The sequence below is a fragment of the Opisthorchis viverrini genome, assembly GCF_000715545.1.
Source record: "Opisthorchis viverrini unplaced genomic scaffold opera_v5_72, whole genome shotgun sequence".
Lineage (NCBI taxonomy): Eukaryota > Metazoa > Platyhelminthes > Trematoda > Opisthorchiida > Opisthorchiidae > Opisthorchis > Opisthorchis viverrini.
In genome coordinates this window covers 1,034,178-1,048,809 of record NW_008751728.1, presented here as the reverse complement: position 1 = coordinate 1,048,809, position 14,632 = coordinate 1,034,178, and the positions used below count along the sequence as shown (strand labels likewise).

Here is a 14,632-nt window from a genome sequence, read left to right as displayed (position 1 = left end):
ACCAACCAACAAGCCAAAGAACTTTGCCAGTAAACTATACACTCACCGATTCTAGCACAGCTATTCCACTACTGCCCGATCGTTCTTGGTATGGATGCGTCACCAACAAGCCAAAGAACTTTGCCAGTAAACTATACACTCACCGATTCTAGCACAGCTATTCCACTACTGCCCGATCGTTCTCGCCTGGTATGGATCGACCCACTTGCCCAAGAAGGCAGCTGATCACGTCCCGGACATCATGGACCAATCAGGTGCACGAGTGTGGCAGACAGCTGTCGGCTTGTTATTTGATTGTGAAAGCGCTGCTGTTGCCACCTTCCCTGTCTGTCTATCCTGTTGTCGTCAACACTCGTCTTATCAGACTGGACGAGTTGCTGCGCCAACATGCCTCGAGGCCTGGCGGTTACGTGACGAAAATGAAAAAAACAAATACCGTACATTCTGTGTGGCAGGAATCTCACTTGTGGGTTTTCGCTGGACGTCAGTCATCCATTTATGTAAAGCTAGCCGTCTCCAAATTCAATCGGTTTCGACGTGACCTACTCAGAAAGTTCCTGCTGACCAACAGCTCATGCTTTCCCTATTTCCATCACTGACCATATACCATAGGATGTCATATCATAGGGGTACTGTGGTTCACGCAGTTCGTCCCTCCAAAAACGGGGCCACTTCCTAAAGGACCAATTGTCCAGACCCGGCGAACTTTGCTATTAGATTGACGGGCAAAATGACAGTCCCAGAGAGGGACCTGATAAACTGAGCAATTCAGGTCTTGCTTCAACATCGACGTGATTTTTCCGAAACGCGAACACAATTTGACATGAGATTAATTTCTGTTAAGTGCAAAGGAATGTCCGAAAAGTCAACTCAGCTCCACTGATCAGCTCCTTTGAGTATATCTCACGCTGCCAAATATGACTGAAAACTGAGGTTTGAGTTTTGGGTCGGTGGCAAAGAGCACGAACTCAGCTGCGATTGGTTTAGATTTCCTGGTCAGCGTTAAAATGTTTCAGCCCAGCTATTCAGTTGTGTAGCTGTAAAGTCCAGTTCCTTATATGATAATGTTATGCAAAATGCGACATTTGCACCCCTCAAATGAGAAATCACAATTGTTTAGCTCACTTGAAGATAGGCCACCGATCAAAGTACGCTTTGCGAAACACACATCTGTTGATCATTCGCACCTCAGCTTGCGTACCCAAAATCGCACCCATGAACGCAAAATCAATTATTCTGCCCCAAAAGCTCTTAACAGCTCTATTTGAGCCCAGTGCCTTTCACGAAGTTCTGTTTTGGACAGCGTTTCCTTGCTAAAAATTCGGTAAAAATGGGAATTCCAATGGCCGATCCATTACTCGATAGTCTATCTCTAAGACAACTTTAGTATTTCTAACGTGGAAGAATATCAAAATATGGGTGATCCAAGTTAAATTCATCCCATTTGGATCTCAAAATAAGTATTTTAGTGGTAAGCATAACTACAAGGCGAAATCTAATTTTCTTGCTTGGGTTATGTGGAACCGGGAATGTGATGATTAAGTTGTAGGACACACTGACTTATACCTTCGTTCTCCATATGACGGTAAATCTGAGAACGACCGATCAAGCAGCCCAAAGGGAGGGAACGCAGTGAACAACAGCTGGCCGGTTTAACAACCACTGGAAAAGTGGTCCAGTATCCGCTTCGAAAGAATTTCACGGAAGAACTGAGCGTTGGGGCCACCACTAGCATCCAATGATCATTGCCCATTATGCGGGACTTATATTCCAAACAACATCAACCAAGAATAATGATAGCTCAGTTGTAACAGAATTTGAATGCCCATCTACTGTACCAACCAAGGAGGTACGAGGTCTAGGATATTACAAGCTTGTCCAAACCTAGCCAGGAGTAGTCACGATGCTGAGGCTGGGTTCGAACCACGGGCCTTCCGGTCAGTTAGATCATGCCTGAAGCACTTAGCCATGCCGGCTCCTAAACAATATCAAGTAAAGAAAATATAATAATTGAAATATAAACAAAACTCTTTTCTCGTATATTTGACCTTAGGACTCTCTTGCTGCCACATATAGCGAGAGACTTCGTTACTTTCCGCGAAAAGGAATGTATTTCAGAAGAGGTCACTTTGACCAGGTCCTGCAAGGTTGAGCTACTTGGTCGCGTACATTGATCGAATGATCTTCGACAAACGGAAACCCTGAGATCAAATAGAGTTATGGAGCGTGCGATTGTCCTTTTTGCTATTTTGCCCAGATATTCAACGGAGTAGGTGACAAGCCCAGACGACAAACGGATATGGCAAGTCTAGGAAGGGAGGATTCGGCCACTAACCATGCTGTAGTTTGACCAGATTGTAATAAGATTGAAACAACAAACAGCTTAGTTCAGTAACTTTGGGTGTTCGCTTTTGATGCCTTTTTTATAGCATGTGGAAGATGTAGAAATTGTTGAGTGTGATGAAGCTTTAAGTCATCGAAAAATTGACTAACTAACCACAAACAAATCGACGGAAGCGCTTTTCGATGCTTTACGGGGAGACAACGTCCTGTGGGTGGAACCATTATATGCTGAAAAACCGAAAAGCAGAGCATATCTGTCTCACCATCATCATGGGCAGTACATTGGACACTTTGCTGTTCTGTAACAGTCCGCTTATCATCAGTTTTGTTAATCCTACCAAGGCGAAATACAGAGCTGCTCACTCTAACTCATACTAACCGGCATGTCACCGGTTTCATGATATACACACTGCTGATGATTCTCAATAGGGATATAACCGCTGCACAGTGCTCCTGGGCTTTTCAGAGATGATTCAGTCCTCTGACAGAACGGAGTCCCTCGTAAAAATGACCAAAACTCCCCACAAAACCGTCAAAGTGTAGAAGGTACTAATGTTCTGTACTTGATAATTGGTATATCTGTATGGATCGATGACTTGCATACAACAAAAATTTGAAGGAACAAGGCGAATGAGGAACTTTTAGGAGAAATTAAATCACTAATAAGTCATAGATGATTGCAGCAAGAAGGAAAGTAATTGCAGAGAGCAATAAGCAGATCCCTGAGGAACTAGCATCTACACGGGGACAGAACAGCTGATGTTAAACCAACTAATTTCACGAAATAATTCGGTGAAACACCGCATTGAGAATACAACGAAAATGAATGTGTTGATCTAAAAAAACAACTGGAAAATGTTAACATGCCACTTTCTTGATGAGGAAGTCAGAAGCGTCAATTGTTGTTCCCGCTGAACCGGGCTTATTGTCCACGGAAGCTAGTTCCTTGTTACTGATTGGTACACGACGGCTTGACATAGCTTTGCCGGATATTTGAGTTTGTGGTAGGTGTTGCAATCCAGGTAGTTTGGGTCCATGTACCCACCGCTCTCTTGTGTGCTCGACAGATTTTCCGAACTGATCACCGTTGGGATACCGAGGTGCGATTCGAACGGATTTACCCTCTAATCCGGTTTCTGCCGGTCTTAATCCAGAGGATTCCTGGCTTGGAATTCGGTGAGTTCCTTTTGTAGGTGAGTGCGGATACATTGGTGGGGATGTGGATTCTTCTGCTTTATTGTAGGAACTAAGAACATCTGAAAGGGATAAAAAAACTGCGATCTGACTGCGAAGTGTTGAATATATCTGGATAAATGTTAACTTTGAATCCAGTCTTGGTATGGGTTTCTCTCTGAAAGAGTTTTAATGGGTATTGCATGCATTTGAAAGCAACTACTTACTGTGTGTTTGCCTTCCATATACTGAACAATGACGACCAGGTGCAATGTATGTTCTTTCGCGGGACTCGCATAATTAAACACTAGGGAATACTGTTCGGTATAAACAAACGCTCTGTCCTAAAATGCCACGCCCTTTCGATTTAACACTTCTAATGGCATGCAGTGACCGGTCTATGTGTCCGTGTTCTACACCGTGCTCCTCGCTGGCGCGTAAAACCTGTTTTCGGATTACGGTCAGCCGTGTCCAGAAAGAACAGCAAGTATTTCGGAAACCTTTCCAAAAAGATCAGTATCCGTCGTATGAGGCAATGACTAACCATGCTAGAAGGAAATAACTGAACTTTTGGATACAACGCCTGACAATCAAGAATGCCATGCCCGATTACAGCAAGCATTCCCTCGGACAGTTTTCAGAGTCGGCCGTGAATTATAACCATCTGTTTTAGCTGGTCGTTAGGGAAGTAATTCAAATCTAATGACTATGCTGCAGGTTTATACACCTCTTCCTGTAAGGCATCGCTAAGCTAGAACAAATGAGGAAGCCAAGCTATTTTTCTGCATACTGAGAACACCCTACGGTCTAAACCATTCTGAAAACATATTCACTCAAAATGTCACTAGCCCATCAAGTTCTGTACACCAAGAATCATCCAATCACTGTACGGTTTCGGCAATCTACTCCGCGGACATCTTCAAGTGTTTACCAACGGATTTTCGCCCTCTAGCTTAGTAATGGGCTAACAATAACGACATTCACAACTTTTGGCTCACGGTCATCCAGAGCGCAATGGGAAACTCACTACTGGGCTCTGGGACTCTCAGAATTTTGAGCAGAATTACTGAAAATTATTGTACGTAACTCTTAAGTGCTATATATAGCACACATGCACGCAGGCGAACTTGTGCAACATCGGTAGTAAAACAGTGATGAGTGCTTTATACTGCTATTATTAAACATGGGAGTTTCAACAAATATCTGCATTATTGCCAACAGACATCATCATTCTGAATTTACATCTTATTCCATTAACTGCACGAAACGTCCGTCTAAGGATAAAGGAGTCTGTTTCAAAGGATTGCTACCTGCATGGTCATACACTAACTCGAGTTCAAATGCGGAATGCAGTACCAAGGTCACAATGTTACTCTAATCTATGTCCAAGTATAAGTTAGTTTAGTTTTCGGCTTCCGTCAATCGTGTAGTTTGAACTTATTATCAGATCTCATAGAAGATGCAAATATTTCCACATAACTGTGAATCTCATCATTTGTGTATTCTCCAATATGTACCCTGCTTTCTCCATCCATGCAATCGCTGGTCACCCTATTTCAACGTGACATAACACACCGAATTGCTGATAAGCAAATTGATATGGAATACTTTTCTAACTACTGACTTAGGACACCTTCGCCCCTTCCTTCCTACCTTCGCCTTCTCCCCTCAAATTTGAGTAACCTGTTGAGAAGTTAAAGAAATCTAGAAGTCTTTTCGAAATGTACTCACCTGATCATTACTTTCGTGTTAGGAGGATCTTTACAGGGTCTCTTGTTCATGATATCGTTGAACTAAATCTACTGTACCAGTTACATAATCGTTTGCCTGAGGGACCACCGAGGAATGATGCAATCTACGCTAGGCCACCGGAACTAAAAGCGTCATTTGTGAGGTATTATACATGGTAAGGTACTGAACGTCTTTCCCTAAGAAAACTGCAATATGGAGCTTCGTAGCGGTGCAGCGAAAAGCTCTAGATGAACGTCAAAAACTTCAGCCCTGACGGTGTGCAGCTGAAATAACTAACATTTTTGAGCACTTATTGGAACACCATAGATGCAGTCATTGCGTGTTTTTAGGATAAGCTTATCTCTTCATATGAGCTGAAAAGACCCTTTTCTCAGTTATCAGTATTAAGCAGTTTGGCGTGTGGAAAAACTACATGAATAAAATTGGTCTCAGAGACACCATCCTTCCTCTGCTGGGTCAAATCATTGCACTGACTAGAAATGCGGTGAGCTTATCGCAGTTGACTCCTTTACTTTGTGGACGGACAGCAATTCTTGTTATTTGACGTTACGCATGCCCATTGTCTTTTCAGTTGTGATTGACCCACATTTCTTCACTCATGCACATTACCCAGTGCCTCTGTTCTGAATTGCAACATTTTACCTAAGTTGATTTTAGATAAATTCTAATTGCCATGCACTGGGCTATTCGATTTTTCCGGGAGCTGGTTGGTTTTCAACCTATTTAGCATCGAAATGGAGCATTCCATGTGACGCAATATAATTATATTCTTGTTGACTTGCTTTGCAACTGTACCAAAAATATTTCGGGAGTAGAATAGACATTGATAATAATTATCGGTTAAAAACAGCTGATTCATGGGGCTGCGTGAACACGACTAGAGACGTGATTTCACCTGCTGCTGAACAATGGATGGTGCGCACGAAAAGCCAGAAATCCCGGGTTTATCGTTCAAATCCTAGCGGTCGGCACGTGCTAATTCTGATAGCAGGACACTCGTACCACCTACATATGGTTTACTGTTAACAAGGATGGTTCAAAAATTAACTTACGGTCCCATGGGTTATTGGTAACAAGTAGCACGTTGTTTGCCACCAGACCAACTTCTAGGTTTATATAAATAGTGCATCATCAGCTCTGCCGCCTGTAACCTGTACGCCTTGACAGACAAAGTCTCTCAGTGACAACCTCATTAACCGTAAAGAAACTACTCTGATAGATGTTGGGTGTATCTGTATGCACGAAACGTATTGGAAACGGCCCCAACAACACGCACAACTTGTTTACGCGGTAGCATAACCAACAGCTAAACAGTAACTAAAGGCTAAACGATTAAAACCACTTCCAGATGAATACATTGACAGTGTTCCAAAATCAGAGTCAGCGGTGCAATAAACTAAACATGGGAGCTATCATACTGAGCATCCTCACCCCAGGTTCGAAAATGTGAGATTGTTTAGTTTACTCATTCTCTATGGCCATATTGTTTAGAATGGATATGTCACAAGCAATACAAAGATTGTTGCCAATTTTTGAGCACTCGTAAAACCTCTCACCGATGTTCTCGGCTCCTTAGGGGCATTTGGGTTTCACGCTCATGTATGTATGACCATGGGATGAGTGTATGGAGAAGGCATATATGTTTGCTGTGGCACGGCTTTCATATTACGTTGATCTTCTGTCTGATGCATACAGGCTGAGAGGCGCTTTGCATAACTGAGACGCATGACCTGGCCGGGCAGCCAACATCAACAAAATCAACTGATCAGTGGAAAACAAAAACAAAAATGGAGAGCATGACCTGGCCGGGCAGCCAACATCAACAAAATCAACTGATCAGTGGAAAACAAAAACAAAAAATGGAGAAACTGTCATTGCTATGTCATATGCTACATACATCAGATGATTCGACCCGAAGTTAGTAGTTTAGCAGTTGCTTCATGCCTTCCGATACTCCTTGGAATTACTGTGTAAGGGGATTTCGCCTATGCTGAGTATTACTCCGATAGCCCAATACCACTGTATAAGGTAGCACTAGTTAATCGTTTTGTTGGGACGACCGATGGTATCCCGAGGACAGTGCGATACTCATTCAAAAATTAAGTGGATTATTCAGTTATGCTGCCATCTAATGTTGAGACGCTGGCGCATATTCATGACCACCTTACTTGGGTAGCCGGATAAAAAACTTTTCTTTGGAGACATTTCAGTCAGGATTAATCAGCCACTTCTGTGATGTAGCCTAAACTGAAAGACTGAGAAATGTTAGGCCATAAGCCTTTGGTTCGTTTCGATCGAGATCAAATATGGGGTAGAAAAATTGTTCTGCGTGGGCCATTTGCTTTGTTTTAAATGGTGCATTTATATCACACTGCACCTGAAAGACAACCTTCTATTCGACGTCAACCAACCGTTTGCCAGGGTGCCTTTGATCACAGAACCGATAATCCTTTGATAAATGAAATGAGTAACATCTATTGACCGCAATGAGTTGTGACAAGCAGCACTTAAAATTCCTGTTGTTAGTTTGAACTAACCTTCCCCCTGATTAGTAGTTACATTAAGATCATTGTCGGACGAGTTACAACCAGCAGCGCATTTGGACAACTCCCCCGACGGTCGTTTGTTCTCAGGTGCATCATCTACTTGAAGTTGCAATGGTGGAAGCTCCGGGGCGGGTAGACAGGGGGCGTAGGCAAGCGCAGCCGATAAAGAGAACTTGTCTCCCCCTGCACCACATCCCATTGAAGGTGGTGGTGGCAGCTTGGTCGATTCCTCAGCCATCCTACTTCGAAAACTGGCGCAGCTTGTTGAAAAACGGAACGCACGAGCTGCCTCTTCATGTAGTGTGCGCTGCACGTCAAAGAAACGAAGTGGAGGAGAATAAATGAACGCGCTAACCAAATTTTGTTAAACAGTTGAGCGTTCTAAGTTCTAATACGTACTGAAAAATTGTCTACAAATAGTGGGAAAACTGTTCACAAGCCAGTTCTATCCCCAAAGCCTCAGACTGAAATATTCTGTTCTAGGAAACTCTTAAAACCCAGGTCCCTAGTAAATTTTCCCCAATAAACGCTGATTTTGGTTTGTCGTTTAGGCCGGTCTTTCAAGATAAAGCAACTGAAAGCAGCAGGCCTAGACAGCCCTGATTCACTTCAAAAATCGAATTTATGTTGTCGAAGCATGTTTTTAGACATTTTAGCAAGATAGTATCAGATAGAACATGTTCTAGGAAACTCTTAAAACCCAGGTCCCTAGTAAATTTTCCCCAATAAACGCTGATTTTGGTTTGTCGTTTAGGCCGGTCTTTCAAGATAAAGCAACTGAAAGCAGCAGGCCTAGACAGCCCTGATTCACTTCAAAAATCGAATTTATGTTGTCGAAGCATGTTTTTAGACATTTTAGCAAGATAGTATGAGATAGAACAGGCACATTGATCGCATCCAAAAAGACTCCCGGACTTGGCGAGAGAGCGTCGCACGCAGCTACCGACTGTCAGTTCTGAACAATAACTGTTGCTGGGCTGACTGAGTGCACGGTACCGAATATCTGAGATGAGAGCTACTGTTAGTGAGTGTATGGAAGAGGAACCATCGCATGACAGGTCTTTGGGTGAAACCTCAGCAAGATAAAGGAACTAAAGATAAACCAATATTTATCGAGTTCCGGGTGAATTTAACTGATTTATTGTAGTGGCAGTCGTATTGGTTCGTGGAATAAACCAAGGCTTGCTGCCATATTAGGCCTCTATGCTACTGATGTTGAGGTTTCGGTCTACAAATTGTGCACCATTCCACATAGAGTATCTGCTTTGAACCGCTTTGAATTGGAGATTTCCAGTGATCTATGGTTGTCCATCATTTGTATGCAGGTTAAATGGCATTGGCTGTCCATTTCTACCAATCTTGACTTTCCTGACGAAAGACAACTTGGCGGGCTCCCAGTGCGCAATCAAAAAAGCTTCTTTGGGAATAAGTCTCCAGGGTATCTAGTTACACTCTGCAACTCCGCAACTTCTGTTCTGTAACTCTAGAATTATTCTTACCAGAAGTGGACTGACTCTAAACAAAAAGGGGTAATTTGGTTTATGGGTGTCTCGCTAATGGGTCGCGCTTTTACAACCACACAAATACTGTGTAACTCAGGGAAATTTTTCAGAAATAATACACCGTCCAATGAATTCAGTAACAGATTCCATCGAAATGACTACATTCGCCTCTTCTGTTTCTTCAATCAATTCTGTCTTTCACTCTTATCTACTTTCAGATATCAGGCTGTTCCTGAGTGTGTGGATCTGCTGGACAAAGAGTTTGTACAGAGAGACAGATGCTGATTCGAGAAGTATGTGCTAGAAGAGCATTTATTACAGTAAACCTTCAACAGTTTTTAAATTATGCGTACGGAGTGTCTTAACATAGGAATTTAGCTGGACTAGATGCCTTCTACTTACAATGCGCTGCATCGCGCTTTAGACGTTATCTACACTAGTGCAGCTAAAGACAAAACTGGTCTACGAAAGCATGCAATGAAACAGACTGTTATAGAAGCTCACCTTGGTATTCGGCATGCGTTCGTATGCGTCGTAAATGAATTCAAAGAGGCTGACAATTAAGGCAGCACCCATTCCAATGAGCAGCATAACGAAGCATCCGCTCACTTTGTCCACGTCCAGCGAACTGGTATCCGACACCTTGTTCTGCTTGGCATCGCATGTCACATTGATGTCCATTTCTTGCCACCAGCGGAATTTCAGTTTGTGTATTGTTTGGCTATGTTGTAGTTTCAAAATGGTTTCGGAAATGGGGTCCCTGTATTTTGATCCTTCGAAGGAGAACACAGAGCAGTTAAGGATAGGTAGCGTGAAACAGATGGATGGTAGCTTGTGCTTGATTATCCTGCAATTCCGAAATAAGACCTTCTACAACTTCATTCAAAACCCAAACAGTGATCTCTCAGTCTCCATACCATCTTAGTAACATCTCGTGATTTCAGGCGAAAACGTCTGAACAATCAAGGATGAGCAAACCAATTGCTGGGGCACTCTGGTTTACATGAAATTGACAGTCTTTTCACAGCAACGACTGAATAAACCCACCTTCTGGCAATCCGATTCCATATCCCTTTGAATCCAGCAGTCCACCTACTTGTATGAGCTCACAGTCTCTTTGGGTATAATATTCGTTCATTGTGGATTCCAAAATGAATGCGTATTCCTCCCGTTTCACTCGACGTATAGCATCCTCTGTGCTGTTCATCAGTACGCCCTTCTGAGAGCTCATGAACTGCCACATGCGTTTATAAACAGGAAACTTGGAATGCTAAATGGAAACGGTATAAATAAAGCGGATTAATTAAGTGCTTTGGAATACAAATTGGCGTATAAACAAATTATACGGCATTTTATTCGGAGGCATATGGAAACTTTTCTGAAGTTTTGAGGGATATGTATTGCTCATATTCACACCACTCCCTTCTGAACGGTTGTTCACCTGTTCTGGTATAATTATTCTGGTGAGTCTACACCGAAAAGGTTACCCAGTGGGTTTCAAGCGTCTGTCTACACCGAAAAGGTTACCCAGTGGGTTTCAAGCGTCTGTGACGCTACCTGACTGGTAAGTCCTGACTGGCGGGTCAGTCGATCGTTTCAACCAAGACAACTATTGGCAATCGTTCGATGAGTCAAGCACACCAATCACATCCCTCAAGCGGGAATATGTTCACCTGTTCAGACGTGAAAATCCCGGCCGTTGAATACACACTGCTTCCCTCTGGATAGTTACGCCAGAGCAGGAGGACGACAGTTCACATGAAAGTGGTGTGAATATGAACATATGGAATCGGTAGAAATGAAAGGAATACCTTAAGATAACGAGGTCCAGTTTGACTTAACTATGTCGCTGTCACGGACACGAGTCTAGTGTGGCCAGTTGACTGCGTTTCGACCAGAAAATGAGGCTTCTGGACTCCAGTACCATTAGTTCATGACTGTTTAATCCAACCAGTAGATTCTGTCGCCTTACAAATGTTGATATTTTATTCATTTCCCAGAACCAGCTGGATGAAACGCAAACATCTCGGCTAGACATCATTCACCATTGTGTAATAACTAGACAATCACATGATCTCGACAAAGGACAACCAACTCCAGGTCTGTGGGATGTGCGTGCGGACGGAATGCGATCTTGTCATATGCTTGGTCTGTTGATGTCACCGAATGTCTGAATTTGTCTGGCTCCCGATTCGGCATGTTCATCTAAAAAATACTGTATTATTCTATCTCGCTTGCTAGTAAACTACAATCGATGAGAACCGGAATAATTATTGAGGAAAATTTCCGATTAATGCCTCAAAAGGAGGTGATATAAATTAGCCTTCCCGAGTTTATTTCAAACAAAATCTATGTGGCAGATTTTGGAACAGTAAGATTGAATCCGGCCATTCTGACTTAATCCCGTTTCTGTAAAGTGTTGCACACTGATCAGAAACTCAGCATTTAATGCAAAGAAAGCCTTGCTTGCATGGACCTATTACCCTATTCATAAGGTTGCTAAAACTCTTCGACAGCCCATGACCACCTTCGCCCTTCTAAAGTTTATCGGGTTGGCGCAGTCCCCGAGTTTCTATCAACTTTATGTTCTAATTAGCCCAAATCGCAGGAAATTCGACTCACTCATTCGCACACTAATTCGGTCACTGATAGTCTGAAGTTGATTATTTGTGGCGACCGTCAGCTTGCAGTCCTATAAACACATTAAAAGCCTTTGGAGTGACCAAATGGAGGTCACAACAAAGCAGGAGACTCGACAGATGAAATTTAAGGTACTGTCGACCCGATAATTTATTGGTTTTCTGTGAGGCTAATCAAGATGGGTTACAAGAAACAAGGTTCACTTAAAGGAACATATGCTAGAAGCTTCAGAGGAATACTGGGTATATTCAGCATAGCTGTTCGTGGAAATGCTGTCCACCAGTTACGGTAGTTGCTCTGGTAAGAAATATGTAATCGGCCGTTCAGTAAATTTACATTGATTCCAGACTGAACAAAGTATATAGCTATTGGACTGGGAACTTTTATTCTTCATATAGGACGGAACATTTTTAAAACCGGCCTTCGGTCAACTTTCAACTGCTTTTTTGATGAACCTCTACCCCACTGAGTTTTGTGCAGGTGATTCGGGTTGGTATTTATCATACGTGCGTACACTTATCGTAACTCACTCTTAAGGTCCCTCTTGTCCACACAACTGTGTACTCCTCGACCGTTAGATGGAATATTTACGACGGTATCGCGGCATCCATGAGCGCTGGACAACCCAGGATTTTTTTATATTCTTGTTTGTTTTTCCATAACTTTCAAGGCAAAACCCATATTTCTGTAGAGCACCTCTGGTAATGTGCTAACATATGATGTACATAAGCTGGCACGAGGTAATACTGTATGCGAAGTTTCTATGAAAACTTTTCCTTCCATCCACACTGATCTAATATATAGGTTTATTTTTTGAAGCAGTAGTAAATTTACGATCCCATCCTAAGGCAGTGTTAGCCCTTGGGCTTTTATGGGAAATAATGATAGCATACCATCTTGACAAACCATAGACGGCTTTAAATGACGTCGGCCGATTTTCGATACGTCAGGTTTCCTGTTTTTAAGTCCCATTTTTTGTAACTTTTTATTTGCTGATGTAATGCCTTCATGTGCAAAATAATTTAGTTAGAATAGGGGACTCAACTGAGTCCCACTCTCAATTGAGCTTTACTAAGGCTTCCTCGTGTTTCAGCTGGTAGCATTCTCGAGATATTGCTGATTTTTTTGGAACACACAACTCATAAGATTGCTTGTGGCAGACCATGAAAGGTATTGTTCTTCTTGAAGTACAGGCAGGAACAGTTTCCAAATTTTTATCAAGCTTCTATTTTGCGCGAATCAAGGTCGTACGTCGTTTGCAAATGAACTCGGTTTTAAATGAGGGCTCAGCTAAATCCCAGCTGAATATCTTGTTAATACTGTTCTTCAGTTATTGGTTTGGTTTATATATATCTGATGTCCAACCTTATTGTGAGCGGCAACAACGCAGCAAAGCAAGAAATTCCTACTTGGAAAAAAGCTGCCGTAGATCCGCCTTGAGTCGTGCCGTATTTGATCTTCGTTTGTTTCGCCAAATCCTCAGCGTTCTCAATTGGAGATTCCATCCTGGCGACAGTGAGATAGGCAGCCAAGTTTGCCGTGTATGATGAGATTACGATGAGGGTGAAAAACCACCAGAAACCAGCAATGATTCGGGTGGACATTGCATGTGGTACGACATCTGACCCTTGGAAAATAAGCAGAAGTTGAGGGATATACATGCATTGAAGTGGTTTGCGACAAAAATGACTTGGAGAAAAGTTGGCCCTACTGCAAATGATGCATCCAAATGTGATCGCACATCCGAAGATATCAAATACTACACAACATTCGTGCTCTGAAAAGAGGGAATCAATGGACAGAGAAAGAATTTGTGTAGCACCAGCTTGACTTCATCGGGTCAGAATAACGGAGGTTATTATTAATTCTGTGATAAGCTAACGGCATTTTCAGATTCTAACGCAAAGCAGAAAATGAATAAATTTGGGAGTAATCTGATAATATTCACAAGGTTGTAACAAGCCACACTCTTTCTGAAATGCTCAGGTTCTCATTCACCTATAAGCACACACGGCTTGAACTTACTATAATTTTGGCAAAATAACTTAGGAAACATATTACGTAAAGCCGAGCTGGTAACGTCGGTGAACACTCGGTTTTAACATAAATTTGGAATGAACAGAACATAAGCTGCAAAACTGACAGCTATTGGTGGTCCCAATGTAACAGTCTTCGGGTTTATCAAGGAAGCGTTGCACCTCCTAACACATCCAGAACGATCGAAAAATCACCATAATCAGGAATTCTCTTCTGTTCGTAGAAGTGTTCAAAACTGTATAAAGCACACCAACATGCGAAGCAGCTGCGGTTTCTTCCATGACAGATATTGTGATACTCGAGTACATGATCGAATAAATTTACATAATACTAGTGGTATCTTATAAACCAGAACATGAGCGAGTCCCATTTAACTCGAGCTAATCTTCATTTCCAAGAACGCATGGTGGAAATCCAGTCGACTGTAGGACTTTTCGTTCATTGCTTTTATCCTTCAGAGTTCGGTAGAAGCCGCTGGCAGTTTACTCCCGCGGACCATATTTGTCATCTGGCCGTTTGTGGCATAACGTCAACGAAACCCTCGTAGTTGGTCTCTTAAATACATTTTAAGCTGCCTCCTTAGCAGAAGAAACAGTCTCTTTCAAAAGAACTATAAAGATTCAAATTGAATGAAGTCAT

At 42.4% G+C, this 14,632-nt stretch overlaps 2 protein-coding genes across 2 annotated transcripts in view; both read right to left on the bottom strand.

Annotated features, from left to right (window-relative positions):
* T265_04393 (hypothetical protein) overlaps nucleotides 1–10,559 on the bottom strand; it is a gene marked incomplete at both ends in the record, with an annotated part of 77,070 nt that extends 66,511 nt beyond the window's left edge. The window contains 5 exons of the mRNA XM_009169132.1: nucleotides 2,170–2,308; nucleotides 3,214–3,599; nucleotides 7,806–8,121; nucleotides 9,821–10,089; nucleotides 10,364–10,559. Coding sequence (XP_009167396.1) covers nucleotides 2,170–2,308; nucleotides 3,214–3,599; nucleotides 7,806–8,121; nucleotides 9,821–10,089; nucleotides 10,364–10,559 — 1,306 coding nt within the window. The remainder of the gene's footprint in view (nucleotides 1–2,169; nucleotides 2,309–3,213; nucleotides 3,600–7,805; nucleotides 8,122–9,820; nucleotides 10,090–10,363) is intronic.
* A 60-nt stretch (nucleotides 10,560–10,619) lies between these two features.
* The window catches only part of T265_04392 (hypothetical protein), a gene marked incomplete at both ends in the record, with an annotated part of 43,656 nt that continues 39,643 nt past the window's right edge, over nucleotides 10,620–14,632 (bottom strand). Inside the window, 2 exons of the mRNA XM_009169131.1 lie at nucleotides 10,620–10,757; nucleotides 13,366–13,583. Coding sequence (XP_009167395.1) covers nucleotides 10,620–10,757; nucleotides 13,366–13,583 — 356 coding nt within the window. The remainder of the gene's footprint in view (nucleotides 10,758–13,365; nucleotides 13,584–14,632) is intronic.